We start from the raw sequence: 16,726 nt of genomic DNA on the forward strand, positions 1-16,726 counted from the left end.
TGGATTAATAGAACAAGACCCACACACAGCTAGAAGCCCAATATTTTTTCAGAGCTAGATGCAGAAAAAAATTATATTCAGTTTGCAACCTGATGGAGGTCAGTATAGATGGATTAATAGAACAAGACCCACACACAGCTAGAAGCCCAATATTTTTTCAGAGCTAGATGCAGAAAAAAATTAGATTCAGTTTGCAACCTGATGGAGGTCAGTATAGATGGACTAATAGAATGATGCTATGCCCAAAAGATTTTACTTCACTAGGTGCAGTAAAAAAATTGGTATTCTATACACAGGTGGTATATCTTGCAACACAGATAGGCTACTCCACTGACTAACACACTCTGCAATAGGCCAAAAAGGATTAGCTTTGCTAGATTCAGCCAAATGCTGTGAATAAAACTTGCACAGCACTGGCACAGACCTGCCTGGCAAAAACTGATAGGAACTGATGTAACCTAGTCCTGAAAAGGACTCCAATTACAATTAGTCTTTACTCCCACAACCTATCTATTTAAGAGCACAGACCTGCCTGATAAAAGTCGTAGGAAATGCTGTAACCTAGTCCTTAAAAGGACTGCAATCACAACTATTCCCTACTCCCAAGCTATCTGTATATTTGTGCGAAAATTGGCTTGAAATTAACAAGGTATAGCACACACAGCAACAGCGGTGCCGTCTAACACGCAGCTGCAGCAGTGAGAAAATGGTGGCGACGGGGAAAATGGCTTGGTCTTATAGGGCAAGGACATGTGACATACACTGCCAATGACACATGCCCTTGCTTGTGTGAAAAAAAGCACTTCGCTCCGTGTGTGCGCTGCTGATAGGCTGACAGATTGCACCTCCCCACTGTAAATGCGGGAAAGAGAAAAAAAAATGGAGATCTTCATTGTTCCTGCAGAGATCCATCCCCTGCCCCTCCCCCCACCCCGCTGTACACTCAAACTGCGTATTAACATTAATTTTCATCATTACTGAGAAAAAATCCAGTTATGATTTTGGTGCACGAACAGTTATCGAACATAACCTCGAACAGCCGAATTTTTCTCAAATTGTTCGTGTTCGCCGAACGGCTCGAACACCGCCCAAAACAGCTCGAATTTGAGATTGGCGAGCAGTTCGAGTAGAACAACGCTCATCTCTAGTCTTGATACCCGAGGACACCTCGCCAGAGACAGACTGGGATACAGAACGGCAGCAGCAGTACCGGAAGGTACAGGAGAGCGTCGAGCGAAGTCTCTGTCAATCAAGAGAAAGGCAGGAGAGGACTTATAACCAACATGCTCCCGCTGTTCCCCTGGTACCTGGAGAGCAGGTCTTGAAAAGAAAAAGGCGGCTCCATAAGTTGGACGACCAGTGGGAAAAGGACCCGTACACCGTACTGCCCTCAAGCCACAATAATCCAAAGGTGTACGTCATCAGCAAGGATGGAGGAGAGACCACAGCCACTGTCTCCAGAGACCACCTGAAAAAGTGCCCCGAGAAGTTGCAAAGCACGGATGAAGATCAGGAAGACCCTCAACCCGTAGAGGAAAAGGAGGAAATGATCACCACCGTACTCGGAGACTTTCCCCGGTCCTGGACACAAGTAAACAACGCTATCGTGGTGCCCGTCCTCACCTTTCTCCAGCCAGCCCCTCAAGTGCCTACAGAAGACCAGGTAGAGCTGGAAGAGCAGCCAGTCCAGGAGGCAGAAGAGTCCACACCAGCAGCCCAGGAGAATCAACCCTCTGCTAGTAGTGAGCCTGCCGTGCCCCTAGTGAGCCAAAGAGTACGCAGACAGCTGCCCAGCTTACCCATAACACCTCCTACACCCTGTAGTGCAGGACCAGTTAGTGAGCTCCGTAGGTCCACTAGAGTCACTAGAGGTCAGATGCCCGCTCGCTGGAAACTCTAAACTAATGCACTGTAAATTTACCTGTTTCTTGAAAATGTTTATGGTTTATGTTTGTTGCCTGTTATTAATTATGTTTCTCAGTTACCCTGCAGATTTCTTTGGACTAACAGGTTATGGACACTGGATAACCGGAACAATTTTATAGATAGTTGCACCTTGGTGCCTCTTGTGAAGACGGCCGCGGAAGAGAAAACCTGTCTGGCGTGGCCTCCTTGCGGCCCAAAGTAGCTAGCTCCAGCCTTGCAGCCACGCCCAAGGCCAACGCAAGGGGTTTGCTTTGGACAGGTCCCCTACTTCGCTTAAAACTTCACCTTGGGTGATATGGACACCCGGTTGCGGACACGCCGTGACCTTTAAAGAGCTAAAGCTTCTTGTAAATATGTTATTGTGTTATCGTTTATACCCTGCATTTATGTTTCTTTAAAAAAAAAATGTGTTTAGTCCCGGAGTACTAAAATTTACTAGGGGGGAATGTGGCACCCCAGGGGTCTGGTTGCCACAGTAATAGAAATATTATGTCTGAGAGCAAGTGGGAGGTTTCTCTGGTCAGGAGCCCTAAGCATGCAACACGGCCCACCCAGACCTGGGAGGGGAGGAATCTGCCCTTATAAACTGGGTCTGGGGCGGGATTAGAGAGTGAAGTCCCAGACAGAGACGCAGTCAGGTCTGGAGGACAGCAGACACAGGGAAAGTGACAACAGGAGCTCTGTAGGAGCAGGAGTGAGTGCCAGAGGCTGGAAGCTAGATAGCTCGCCTTGGCTGAAGACACTAACCCGGACACGGAGTCCGAGGCTGTGGGGACATCCAGGTCCAGCAGCAGAATCCAACCGGCAGGGGATTCCATGTCCTCTGGCCTTAGAAACCCGAAGGCACGGTCACAAGCAAGGGACCAGCGCCGCCATCGTGAAGCGGAGGCTAACGGAAGGCCCCAAGTCACCGGCCATACGGGTGAGCACCACACGGTATACTCAGGGACGTGGGCTACTTCTACCCGCATAGAGCAAGGTAGCCAGGAAAGAGTGCAGATAGTCGGGGAGGCCTACAACTCCACCTGGCCAGGGGAGATCCTGCTTGCTCACAGACTGACAAGGCCCCTACTGCTAACCAGTACTCCCGGGAGGGTCTGCTTTATACCATCAGTAAAGACCCTGAACTGCACCACACGTCTCTGTGTTTCATCGCCGCACCAGCACCATTACCATTGGGACGCTCACACCATCACTCCCATCATCCACACAAGCTGCCCTGAGGCAATACTTCTCCCGTGGGGAGTTATCCCATACTCGGCTGCGCAAACAACATCATCCTCAGCGGTCTGCAGCGCAGCGGCGGTCCCCACTGACCGCAATCCACGGGTGGCGTAGTCGGACATTGTTATTACTTAAGACTGCCACTGGTTTGACCGCCCTGGGCACGGACCGGGTCACCGCCACGGAGGACTACAACTCCCAGCGATCCGGCTCCGGGTATCCCCCTGCACAGCACAGGCCCAGGGGGCGCGTCATCTCCATACATCCAGCATGTGTGAAACAAACAGCTCAGAGCTTTCACCTCCAGCCCACCTGGACACAAAATGCTCTCCAGGCTGGGATTTTATCCTCTGACCTCCTCCCTCTCTACAGGTGTTTAATCACCCTAGCACTAAGATGGCTGTTTAACCCACTCGTGTGCTGGAACCTTTTTCCTATTTTTAATTACTGGAGCTAACAACCTCAGTGCTACATATCTCCACTCCAGTACTTTGTCAGTGACTTTGTCACAACACTAATACAAGCCATATACGTAGGGGTTACTCCACTGGCCGACAGACAGAAGAGGGCCCCTGTGCAACAATAATATATAGGCCCTTTGCAGTCCAATATCTCATCGTAATGCACAATTCCACCTGCTTTGGAGGAGGAAATGAGCCCCATTACCTCTTTGGCGTGCAGCTGCACACGTTGCCCCAATGGTCTGTCCGCCTCTGGGTTGCCCACTTTCGGGGACAATTTTTTAATTATCTCTCTGTAATTGGGGCTAAAAGTAATTTTTGCAATTGAATTTAATTTTAAAAATTTCACTATTTGACTCCTATAGCCTCTGTGTGGTACTGGCTACGGAATGAGTTAACTGAGAATCCGGACCAGTGCTGGTGCCGCCCCATGGCTGAAACTGGACCTCTACTGGGGGAGGAATGAAGTTAATTTTCTCCCCACAGCCAAGTGCGGGCACTGGTCTAGTTAATAACACTATTAACCTGCAGATTAACCTCATATCTGCAGGTTAATAGCATTGTTTTCTGGTGACAGGTTCCCTTTAACTCATTTATCCATCTTTTTTCTGAGCTCCGCTCAGTTGATTTACGACCACAGACCACATCAAAGTTGAATGTGCAGGAAACAAAGAACCTGTAAAAGCCAAACTGTGCAAAATTTGTAATGAAACTCAATTGCAAAAATTATTTTTATCCCAAAATACACGCAGTTAAGTAAAAATTAATAATGTCTTCTGAAGTAGACAACACCAAATTCGACATGTAAGCTTGGGTCTGCTAATAGGGAAAAAGGAATGAGCAGCTGCCGATCGAACTTGAGATCATTTATCTCCTGGGTAAAACCCAGCATGAATATCGATCTTAGGGAAGAGTCAGGCAGCTGTATAACTCGGACAAGGATCGCAACGCAATGCTTGGACTGGCCGTCGGCTCTCCCTACTCGAGCATGACATCTTCATAGAAATACATGACGTCATGCTCGGGTGGGAAGAGCTGACAGCCAGTCCGAGCATTGCGTTGCGATCCTCGCCTGTTTTATATGGCTGTCTGACTCTACCTGTACCCAGATGTCACACGTGATTGCGGCACAGCGCGGTTCCTCCAATACACATTAGATGGTCTTACACCCATTGTATATGGTCAATAAGTAAGTAATAAGGGGTCTCCTCTAACACTTACATAGAAGTCAGTCGTAGGTGGAGGTGGCGTATTTGTCCGGACCACATTTACCATTATCACGGTTGTCCCCGTCCTTGGCTGTTGAACGCGGCCGTTCTTAACATTGTCATCAATGATGTGGACTACTAGGTTGTAACTCTGCTGTCTGTCAGCGCCATGGTCAAAATCAAAAGGGGTTTTCACAATCAGTTTCGGATTATGAGAGCCGCGAGTGGGATCGAAAGCAAAGTGATTATTAATGTTTCCTGGGGAAAAAAAAAAGCAGAGTAATTTGTGTTAAGACAATGTCCGTTCTTCCTGTAATTAGCGACATTTTGCAGAATAACAGATCCATCCGAGCTTCTCGGTAATAAATGATGCACGGTTATTAAGTCCATTTAGAGAAAATGTCATAGATTTTTTACAAAAATCAAAAGGTGGTGTAAGTCGTAAACTTCATTTGTTCTAAAAATCTGTTTGTGCCAAGTAAAGGAAGTTTTTAATCCGAAGCCAAGTTTTGGTAGTCCTGTTAACTAAAAACACCGGACAGGCAACAGTGGCTTATTGGCATCCCCTTAAATTGGCACCGTGCCGCAAGCCACATGTACGATCATATCCTACCCTCAGCTACACACCTGGATGTCCCAAAATACTGGGCTCTACTAGAACTTTATAGTGACACCAGGGGCATAGTTATGCTGGAGCAGAAGTAGGATTTGCACTGAAGGTGGCCAAACAGCAGAAGTACCAGTATCATTACAAAACTTGCCACCCACGAGCGATTTCTCAGAATTACTGGCGTCCTTCTATAGTTTGACCACTAGTGGCTGCTATTGTTCACCTTAATAATTGTGCTGCAATCCGACTCCTTACCACTGGAGGCTGCTGTTGTGTTCTACAATTGCCCTTTACCAAGATGGCAGATTCTGAACCTGTGGGATTCATCTTGTTTCCTGTTTGGGCCTACTTAAAGCTGAATGGATCTCTCACTCATTGCTTGAGTATTGTGTCTAGCTGTTAGCCTAGTTTCAGTATCCAACTCCTTAACATTCTTACCCAGACTGTTCTCACCTATCTGTGAATTGTTTCCTACCTTTCCTTCCTTTGCTAAACTCCAAGAACTTCTACTACCGCTTGCTGTTCCTGCTCGTGCTCCTTCAGCCACTGGTTTCAAGCAGTACTACACCAGTATTGTAACACAATGGCACAATGTGGTACGCCATGCACGCTACCTAAAACATTTTCCGTTGCAGACCTGTTGCACACCCTGAATGTCCATTTCGATCCCAGGGGCTATTTCTAATGGTGTCACACAAATGAAACCTTCTGGATACACTTTTTTCTAGGAGGATTCGGGAGGCTATTACGAACCCTGTGAGATTTTCCAACTCACTTTTTTTCTTGAAGCCTCCCAGACGTAACAAAAAAGTTGGTAGGTATAATTATGAGTCTCACATAGTAGGTGAGGGGTCCTGTTACAGATTTTGCAATGCACCATGTAATGAAATGTGCACATGCTTAATAAATGGTGTTCCTTTATTTTTGGTCTACTCAGTATTTCTCTTTGAAGAGCAGAATTTTGTGCTTCAGAGCTGCTCTTCTGACTTTGAGACTTGAAGTCAGAACCATAGTTACAATTCCAAGTAACACCTCTAACTTTAAAGAAGTTGTCCACTACTTTTACATTGATGGCCTATCCTTAGGATAGGTCATCAATGTCTGATCGGTCAAAGTCCGACACCCCCCGCCAATAACCTGTTATCAGCGGCCGGAAGTACTCACTTGCTGAGCTGCTCCGTCTACTTGTAGTGGCCGGGGCTTGGTACTGAACATCCTCCTCCTATTCAAATCAATAGGAGGTGGATGTGTAGTATCCTGCGGCGGCCACTACAAGTAGACGGAGCAGCTCAGCAAATGAGTATTTCTGGCTGGCAGCCACCCACACCGATAAGAGCTGATCGGCGGGGGTGCCGGGTGTCGGACCCCGGCCAGTCAGACATTGATGACCTATCCTAAGGATAAGCCATCAATGTAAAAGTAGTGGACAACCTCTTTAAGTTTACTTTGTTGTGACCACTGATGTTCTTCGCCTATAAGCCCCTATGATCAGTAGACTGTCTGCTAATGGGGCCATATAGCTGCTACAATCTCTGCTACTCCAGCAGTTATGACATGTTAAAAGAAGAAAAAAGTAGAAGATAAAGGGAATATTGGTTATCTTTATATGACCTAGGTACACGTGAAAAGATCATACTGCCACTTTAAAGAGCCATGCAACATGACTAGGGATATTAGCCAAGTCAGAGATCCATTTGTAGTCAGCTGTTTCAGGGTTCTTGCCCCTCATCAGTGCAGAACACGGTTTGACGGATAAATTAGCAGCCTTTGACTCATCTTTGGGTGGAAGCAATTCAGCTGGTCTTGTAATGGGGATTCCGTTCATCCAGTGAAGTTCTGATCTACAACAATGGAGGACAAGTTCGCCAAAACAGCTGTCTGCAGATGGGTATCTGAATTGGTTAGTAACCCTTGGTCATTTTGCAAGGATCCTTAAAGGGTTGGACATTGATTTACACGGCAACTACTTTCAATAGTTGACAGTAGCATTATAGTTTTCTCTTTTATCCATAGAGATAACTTGGATGTTTTTTCCCATGGAGCAGTGCCGATAGGATCCCATACTCAGTTAGAAAGTTTCTCTTCCCACCTCCTTCCCAAGCAAATTTTGGAAACCATAAATTAAAGGCATGCATAAGGAAAACATTTTCCACCTGAAGCAATTTCAAATCGCATGTCCGTATTTTCCGAGTCTCGATCATTGCAGCTGAGGCGGAAATTGTTGATGTTTATCCCTGCAGTGATGTTGTCATAGATGGTGGCGGTATACCTAGATGGTCTACACACCGGAGCCTCATCATTCTCTTCTATTACATCAACGGTGACCTTGCAGAAGCAATAAATAAAGTGTCAATACATTTGGAAGGAGCAGGTGCTCGGAGTCATTTCTGGTAGCCACTCCATCCTGGGTCACAAATGCTTCCTGCAGATTACCAGATCCGTGTATGAAGGGGGCTGTCTAACTCCTTATTTCAATAGATTTTGTCAAAGCATATGCAGAGACAGAGTAGGGGCTGGCTTAGAAATTGGAATAGGTAGTCTGGCTTCTCACACTGTTTCATATGTTAGACACAGGACCAGAGGTAAAGTGGAGTAGCTACTGGAGGATCAAGGCATCTAGCCTACCACTAGGAGCGTAACTACAATAGGTGCAAGGGTTGCAATCGCACACAGACCCTGTAGCCTAAAAGGCCCAAAAAGTCCCTTTGGCTTACTAGAAAAGACCAATAGTATTAAATATTTACATGAATCAGGGCCACGTTGGAGCTTTTTCATTGGGGCCCATGAGTTTCAAGTTCCACCTATCACGCCAGGTGGGGGAAAGACTCAGTGCAACACAAAAAGAAGGGGAAAATGGGGCCCAGACTCTAGGTAACAGGGGAAGTGGAGACCTCCTAAGCTGAGCAGATATCACCCTGTCTCCCCTAAACGTCCCTATATTGGTTCCTCACCAATCACGCACAGGAACCTAAACTCTGTTTTACCCTAGCACTAAGCCCTTGATAGGGACGGGGGATATGAGCACTAGTTGATCCCCACTGACCACTAAAGACAACAAGGGGGGACAAACAAGGGAAAGTAGCTTAGCTTTAGCCGACTTCAGAAAAATAACTCCAACGTCCTCCTAGCACCACAGAGGAAGTAGAAGTCTGAGAGCTCCAAGCAATCACCAAGAAACATGTGAGCATCACCGGCACCTTCCTCTAGCAACAGCCAGTATTTAAACAACCAGCCTGGATGTCAATTAGCCGGGGGGAGATAGCCACTGGGTCCTAGAGTGAGACAGCTACGAAGGTGTCTGTGATGCCAAATGAAGAGATCTTCTGCAACCAACTGCAGGGCGACTGTCTGTCACTTCTGACACACCCGTGGCACTGCCACTGCTTACCACAACTACAGTTAGGTCCATATATATTTGGACAGAGACAACATTTTTCTAATTTTGGTTCTAGCATTACCATAATGAATTTTAAACAAAACAATTCAGATGCAGTTGAAGTTCAGACTTTCAGCTTTCATTTGAGGGTATCCACATTAAAATTGGATGAAGGGTTTAGGAGTTTCAGCTCCTTAACATGTGCCACCCTGTTTTTAAAGGGACCAAAAGTAATTGGACAATTGACTCCAAGGCTATTTCATGAACAGGTGTGGGCAATACCTTCGTTATGTCATTCTCAATTAAGCAGATAAAAGGCCTGGAGTTGATTTGAGGTGTGGTGCTTGCATTTGGAAGGTTTTGCTGTGAAGTAAACATGCGGTCAAAGGAGCTCTCCATGCCAGTGAAACAAGCCATCCTTAAGCTGCAAAAACAGAAAAAACCCATCCGAGAAATGGCTACAATATTAGGAGTGGCAAAATCTACAGTTTGGTACATCCTGAGAAAGAAAGAAAGCACTGGTGAACTCATCAATGCAAAAAGACCTGGGCGCCCACGGAAGACAACAGTGGTGGATGATCGCAGAATAATCTCCATGGTGAAGAGAAACCCCTTCACAACAGCCAACCAAGTGAACAACACTCTCCAGGAGGTAGGCGTATCAATATCCAAATCTACCATAAAGAGAAGACTGCATGACAGTAAATACAGAGGGTTCACTGCACGGTGCAAGCCACTCATAAGCATCAAGAATAAAAAGGCTAGACTGGACTTTGCTATAAAACATCTAAAAAAGCCAGCACAGTTCTGGAAGAACATTCTTTGGACAGATGAAACCAAGATCAACCTCTACCAAAATGATGGAAAGAGAAAAGTGTGGTGAAGGCGTGATACAGCTCATGATCCAAAGCATACCACATCATCTGTAAAACACGGCGGAGGCAGTGTGATGGCTTGGGCATTCATGGCTGCCAGTGGCACTGGGTCACTAGTGTTTATTGATGATGTGACACAGGACAGAAGCAGCCAAATTAATTCTGATGTATTCAGAGCCATACTGTGTGCTCAGATCCAGCCAAATGCAGCCAAACTGATTGGTCGTCATTTCATACTACAGATGGACAATGAACCAAAACATAAAGTCAAAGCAACCGAGGAGTTTATTAAAGCAAAGAAGTGGAATATTCTTGAATGGCCAAGTCAGTCACCTGATCTCAACCCAATTGAGCATGCATTTCACTTGTTAAAGACTAAACTTCAGACAGAAAGGCCCACAAACAAACAGCAACTGAAAACCACCGCAGTGAAGGCCTGGCAGAGCATCAAAAAGGAGGAAACACAGCGTCTGGTGATGTCCATGAGTTCAAGACTTCAGGCAGTCATTGCCAACAAAGGGTTTTCAACCAAGTACTAGAAATGAACATTTTATTTACAATTATTTAATCTGTCCAATTACATTTGGTCCCTTTAAAAACAGGGTGGCACATGTTAACCCTAGAACGCATGACCATAAAAATCTACTTTTTCACATACCTGGGGCCTTTTAGGCCCGTGTGCAAATAACATGGAATAACTCAAACAAAAATGACAAACAACTATATACCTGAGGAATAACTAGAGTTTCAAAATTCTAACTAAAGTAATCTTGCAGAAAATAGAAAACAATTAACAGGGCGGGCCTGCGAGGCCCCAGGTATGCGTTCTAGGGTTAAGGAGCTGAAACTCCTAAACTCTTCATCCAATTTTAATGTGGATACCCTCAAATGAAAGCTGAAAGTCTGAACTTCAATTGCATCTGAATTGTTTTGTTTAAAATTCATTGTGGTAATGTCTAGAACCAAAATTAGAAAAATGTTGTCTCTGTCCAAATATATATGGACCTAACTGTATATTAATAAATTGTAACGCTCACTGTTTAAAGCCTTAAATATATATTTTTTTTCTATAAAACCTCTTTAAATACCTTTATAGCTGTCAAAGCATTAATTTTCTGATATAGAATTCAAAAATTCCTTGCATAAACATAGATAAAAATGATAAATTTGAACTGGCTGCAACTGCCACTAGAGGGAGCTTAAGAGCTTACTGCGTACATTTCATATAGGCAATTCAGTATGCAAGAACTTCCTAAGCTCCCTCTAGTGGTAGATACATGAAGACAGAAACGATGAATTTATTTCCAATATTAGAAAAACGGTGCTTTGACAGCTATGAAGGTATATCGAGAACTTTATCAGCAAAAAAGTGTTGGACTCGATTACAATGTGCTCTTTTCTTCTAGTGCATATCCTTACTGACTGACAAGTAATCATTTTCACAGCTCAACAACATTAAATATGGCTCCTACACATGGCCGTGCAACATCCTCCTGGCCTGCAGAATGATTCAGCTTATTGATTCACGAGGCAGCGCTCAGCACTGAAGTAAAAACTGAAAAATAACTTACTGCCAACATGGGAGATCTATAAATTGAAATTCAAACTGCAATTACTACCCTGAAGTCATCGTCATAGCAACCGCAAGAAAATGCCATATTAGCGGCGAGAAGAATGTGTAATAACAAATGCTGGCAGTAGCGATGTGTCAGGTAACAAGGGAATACTGAGAAACTCCAAACCTCTGTATTATGAAAGGTTTCACCTTGTACCTGTTCTGACTTAATTTGTAGGACACGTATAACGATGGTCTCCAAATATTGATCTTGTGCCAAAAATTGTTTATTTTCTTTTAAAAGTATTAAAAATTAAAGGGGATGGCTCACTATCTGGATTTTTTTGTGTGAAAAGAGTCATCTAAAAAGGTAAGATAATTCTGGGACCCCCCAAAAATCATATGTGATCTGCGAAAACTGGCAGGTGTTAGATTTTCCTGCAGCACTCCCACAGGGGAAATTGGGAATTGCATTTTTAAATCAATTATTGTCTGTGCAATGCACGGATGTGTCAGGCTATCTATTGCTCTTTGGCTGTCTCTCCTGGATAACATATCGGGGTCTGATTGGGAGACCCCTCTTTTAACTCAAGACTTCCCTAATTAAATATTTTGAAAATTGGTTCTTTAAACCAGTCATCTGTAAAGTAGCTCTGTACGTAGTAGCCTGGCAGCTCTAAATAAGGATTCCAGGAATAGGCTTTGCGCTAGCTACTCCATCTATCAGGTCAGAGGGTGAACCTAACCTTCAGTGTAGGGATTTAGCATAACATAGGGGCCCTAGGTTGAGTCAATGGAGTAGTTGCTGGCTGGCGGAGCAGGCTGGCAAGGAATGGTCAGATAGAGTCAGAACCAATAGATTCTGATAAGAGGCAAAAACATCAGGCAGAAAAATAATCAAAAATCGAGCCATGATCTGAAACAGGAAGAGCACTAGCACAAGAGCAGCAGAGAACAAGGTTGTGAACCAGATAAAGCAGAACTTATAACTGACAGTGAGAGACAGGTATTCAGTAGTTTTTATGGTAAGCAGCCCTGCCCAGGGAGTTAATAATAAGAGTTAATAATAAACCAGGTATTAGGACAGGTATTAACACCCAAACTCCCTGTCTGGATGGCACCACAAGTCACAGAGAATTAAACAGAACTGTCGCATTGTTGTTTTATGTCTACTGCAACGAAGGTGTAAAGAGAGAATGCAGGTACCGACATGGATGTTACAACCTCCCATTGAAGGAGAACTTAGATTCACGGAACTTTCAGACAACTTGATCTTATTTGATAGATAATGGGATAAATAGAACGACTTTATTTAAAACATACAATACATTGTATGTTTTAAATATCATCTAGTGGTTGGACTGTCCTCGATAAATCAGTCCAACCACTAGATGTATAACTTCTGTCTAATTCACGGTCCACTGCCTGTTGTCAAGTGTAATCCATCTCTAGCAGCAGAGACATAAAGACGAATTATAAAAAGAAGGGATGGGTCTTTGTATCTTTTCGGGCAGGTCTAAAGATGTGTAACAACGGCATTCTTTCATTACAAGGCACTCAAGCCTTTGGCATAAGCAACGCATACTAGGAAGTGGGGAACAAACAGTAAGTGTTCCTATAGTTCTGGTAGAACACTGATGGATGCAGAATGCCAATTTAAAAAAATTGTATGTCAAATTACAGAGCATGAGCATTGGGACAGTTCCTGGATATATTAGAGTGGTATATGCACTAAAAGCAGTTGTGGAGGATAAGGACAGCAAAACTATATTTGTACTCTAGTTTCTGGTTAAAGGATAGGTGCCATTAGGTTTCTCCTTTCAAGACAGGTTACAAGAATTGGGGTTAGAGCTTTTTTTCTCTGTTCCTGCTTCGCTTTTATCAAACTGCACACTGGTGAGCATTCAATTCAGAATGGAGTGCCGACTTTTCTTCAGGTTGGATTTCACATGAAATTCAATCTTTTACGTTTATGGTTGCTCAGGCTGTGGAGCACCCGGGATCATAGGGATCATATCCATACAGGTATGGTGAGCTGTATCCTATGTTGCTGAATTCAATGTGAGGCCCGGTATAGAACAGTTTGGGAATGAATGTGCATATATGATCATAAATGTATTATACAAGTCACATAGTAATACAATATCGCTTTACTTACTGTTGTAAGAGCAGTCCGAGGCTTGTCAGCGTCACAGTCCGTGGCCTCAATAACCAACGTGTGCTTATTTTTTACTTCAAAATCCAGTTGAGTTACAAGTTCTATGATTCCCGATGTCGGGTTAATCCAGAATCTATTGACAACGTCATTGTTGCCTTCTCTTATTTTATATGTTATGCAGCTCGGGAGATCCTTGTCTGTAGCCATCACTTGACCCACGGTGGTCCCAGCTTTAAATAGCAAAACACCATGAGCTTAGTTCAGTAAGTTTTCACTTCACTTGCAAATATAAAGAACATTTCCGTGCCATGAGCTACAATTTTGCAACGCCAATGGAAGAGTTATGGGTTCGTTCATTTTGGCGTACTTATTAAAGGGAACAAATCGGGGCACTTACAGTGGGGAAAAAAAGTATTTAGTCAGCCACCAATTGTGCAAGTTCTCCCACTTAAAAAGGTGAGAGAGGCCTGTAATTGTCATCATAGGTAGACCTCAACTATGAGAGACAAAATGAGAAAAAAAATCCTGAAAATCACATTGTCTGATTTTCGAAAGAATTTTTTTTTAAATTTTGGTGGAAAATAAGTATTTGGTCAATTACAAAAGTTGATCTCAATACTTTGTTATATATCCTTTGTTGGCAATGACAGCGGTCAAATGTTTTCTTTAAGTCTTCAAAAGGTTAGCACACACTGTTGCTGGTATGTTGGCCCATTCCTCCATGCAGATCTCCTCTAGAGCAGTGATGTTTTGAGGCTGTCGCTGGACACCACAGACTTTCAACTCCCTCCAAAGGTTTTCTATAGGGTTTAGATCTGGAGACTAGCTAGGCCACTCCAGGACCTTGAAATGATTCTTACGAAGCCACTCCTTTGTTGCCCTGGCGGTGTGCTTGGGATCATTGTCATGCTGAAAGACCCAGCCACGTTTCATCTTCAATGTTCTTGCTCATGGAAGGAGGTTTGCACTCAAAATCTCACGAAACATGGCCCCATTCATTCTTCATGTACATGGATCAGTCATCCTGGTCCCTTGGCAGACAACCAGCCCCAAAGCATTATGTTGCCACCCCCATGCTTCACAGTAGGTATGCTGTTCTTTGGATGCAACTCAGCATTCTTTCCCCTCCAAACACGCCGAGTTGTGTTTCTACCAAACAGTTCTACTTTGGTTTCATCTGACCATATGACATTCTCCCAATACTCTTCTGAATCATCCAAATGCTCTCTACCAAACTTCAGACGGGCCCGGACATCTAATGGCTTAAGCAGGGGGACACGTCTGGCATTGCAGGATCTGAGTCCCTGGCCGCGTAGTGTGTTACTGATGGTAGCCTGTGTAACGTTGGTCCCAGCTCTCTGTAGGTCATTTACTAGGTCCCCCCCGTGTGGTTCTGGGATTTTTGCTCACCGTTCTTGAGATCATTTTGACCCCACGGGGTGAGATCTTGTGTGGAGCCCCAGCTCGAGGGAGATTATCAGTGGTCTAGTATGTCTTCCATTTTCTAATTATTGCTCCCACAGTTGATTTTTTCACTTCAAGCTGCTTGCCTATTGCAGATTCAGTCTTCCCAGCCTGGTGCAGGGCTACAATTTTGTTTCTGGTGTCCTTCGACAGCTCTTTGGTCTTCACCATAGTTGAGTTTGGAGTGTCACTGTTTGAGGTTGCAGACAGGTGTCTTTTATACTGATAACAAGTTCAAACAGGTGCCAGCACTACAGGTAATGAGTGGAGGACAGAGGAGCCAGTACTACAGGTAATGAGTGGAAGACAGAGGAGCCTCTTAAAGAAGAAGTTACAGGTCTGTGAGAGCCAGAAATCTTGCTTGTTTGTAATTGACCAAATACTTATTTTCCACCAAAATTTGAAAAAAAAATCTGTCCAAATCAGACATTGTGATTTTCAGGATTTGTTTTCTCATTTTGTCTCTCATAGTTGAGGTCGACCTATGATGTCAATTACAGGCCTCTCTCATCTTTTTAAGTGGGAGAACTTGCACAATTGGTGGCTGACTAAATACTTTTTTTCCCCACTGTAAGGGGTATTCCCATCTTAATATGTACTAGGTGATAATCATAATAATATTAGCAAGTCCCTCCAATTAGAAATGTAGTATAGTTCTTCTGTTTCACTATGTCGCTTACCCCATGTGCAGGGCATTGCAGTAGCTTAAGTATCCATGGTTACGACCACTCATATAGTCACAGTTAGTTAGCTGTTAGTGGTCGCTTCCATGGAAATCTAAGCTACTGCAATTCCCTGCACATCAGGTAAGCAACATAGCGAAACAGAAGAACTATACTACATTTCTATGTGGAGATATTTGCAAATATTATTATAATTATTATTATTATTACACCTACACCTAATACATATTGGGATAGGATCTTGGAGATGGGAATACCCCCAAGGAAAAAATCGGGGCATTTAAGGCCCACCCTTTGGACTACCCAGTTGCACCTTTAAATGGAAAAAAAATCCTATTTTTGGGTAGCGTTTTGACAAAGCCCCACCTTTTTGTCATTTTTCAGGGCTGTCCGAAGAAAATTGATCCTGTTAGCAATTATGCCTTTTACTCAGGTTTTTTAAGTCGTGCTAACAATAATCAGTGTGAATGTTTTGAGACTATAGAAGTGGAGCAGGATTTTGATTTCTAGTGGAGTTATCTGCTCATAAATTGGGTCGACTCTCAACCAATGTGTTACTTTGATGATGACTTCACTTGATTTTTAGAAACAACAGCCCACATTTATTAACCAATTTACTACAGATTTTTGGGCACAAAGCGAGAATAACAAAGTCACAAATTATACAAAAAGAAATTTGTAAAAAGTTAGAGAAAGTGGGGGAAGAAATCACATTCACAGGCCTCAAACTGCCCTTAGCAACCAATCCAACCAATCAGAGCTCAGCTTTCATTTTTAAAACAGCTATGATAAAATGAAACCTGTGCTGTGATTGGTTGCCATGGAGAATAAAGACATTTTTTTCTTCCTGGACGGATTTCCTACCTTCAGATGTTTCCCGCACAGTGAAGGTGTACGCTGCCGAATCAAATACTGGATCAAAATTGTTGACGGGAGTCACAGACACGATTATTGTGGCCGTCACTGAAATAAATGAGAATTATTTAATATATTGAGGAGGACACACAAAAACGTATTCTGAGTGTAGACAATATATAGACATTATGGGCACCACATTGCCTGTATGAAGGCTAGGAAGGATTTTAAATGTTTTTCTCAGGACTCATTTTCGAGGAGAAAGTTCTTTTTAAAGAGAGGGTTACAAAGTTACAAAGACAACGTTCAGCTGCTTGCGCCCCAATAATCA

At 43.7% G+C, this 16,726-nt stretch overlaps 1 protein-coding gene across 1 annotated transcript in view; it reads right to left on the minus strand.

Annotated features, from left to right (window-relative positions):
* Positions 1-16,726, minus strand: part of LOC141157421 (cadherin-related family member 3-like) — a 67,919-nt gene that overhangs the window by 21,701 nt on the left and 29,492 nt on the right. The window contains exons 11-14 of the mRNA XM_073644669.1: positions 16,405-16,503; positions 13,394-13,623; positions 7,583-7,754; positions 4,833-5,077 (exon numbers count right to left, since the gene is read on the minus strand). Of these exons, the coding sequence (XP_073500770.1) occupies positions 4,833-5,077; positions 7,583-7,754; positions 13,394-13,623; positions 16,405-16,503 (746 nt within the window). The remainder of the gene's footprint in view (positions 1-4,832; positions 5,078-7,582; positions 7,755-13,393; positions 13,624-16,404; positions 16,504-16,726) is intronic.

This window comes from Phyllobates terribilis, unplaced genomic scaffold (genome assembly GCF_046119375.1).
Source record: "Phyllobates terribilis strain yellow unplaced genomic scaffold, ASM4611937v1 Scaffold_8__6_contigs__length_399053987, whole genome shotgun sequence".
Classification (NCBI taxonomy): domain Eukaryota; kingdom Metazoa; phylum Chordata; class Amphibia; order Anura; family Dendrobatidae; genus Phyllobates; species Phyllobates terribilis.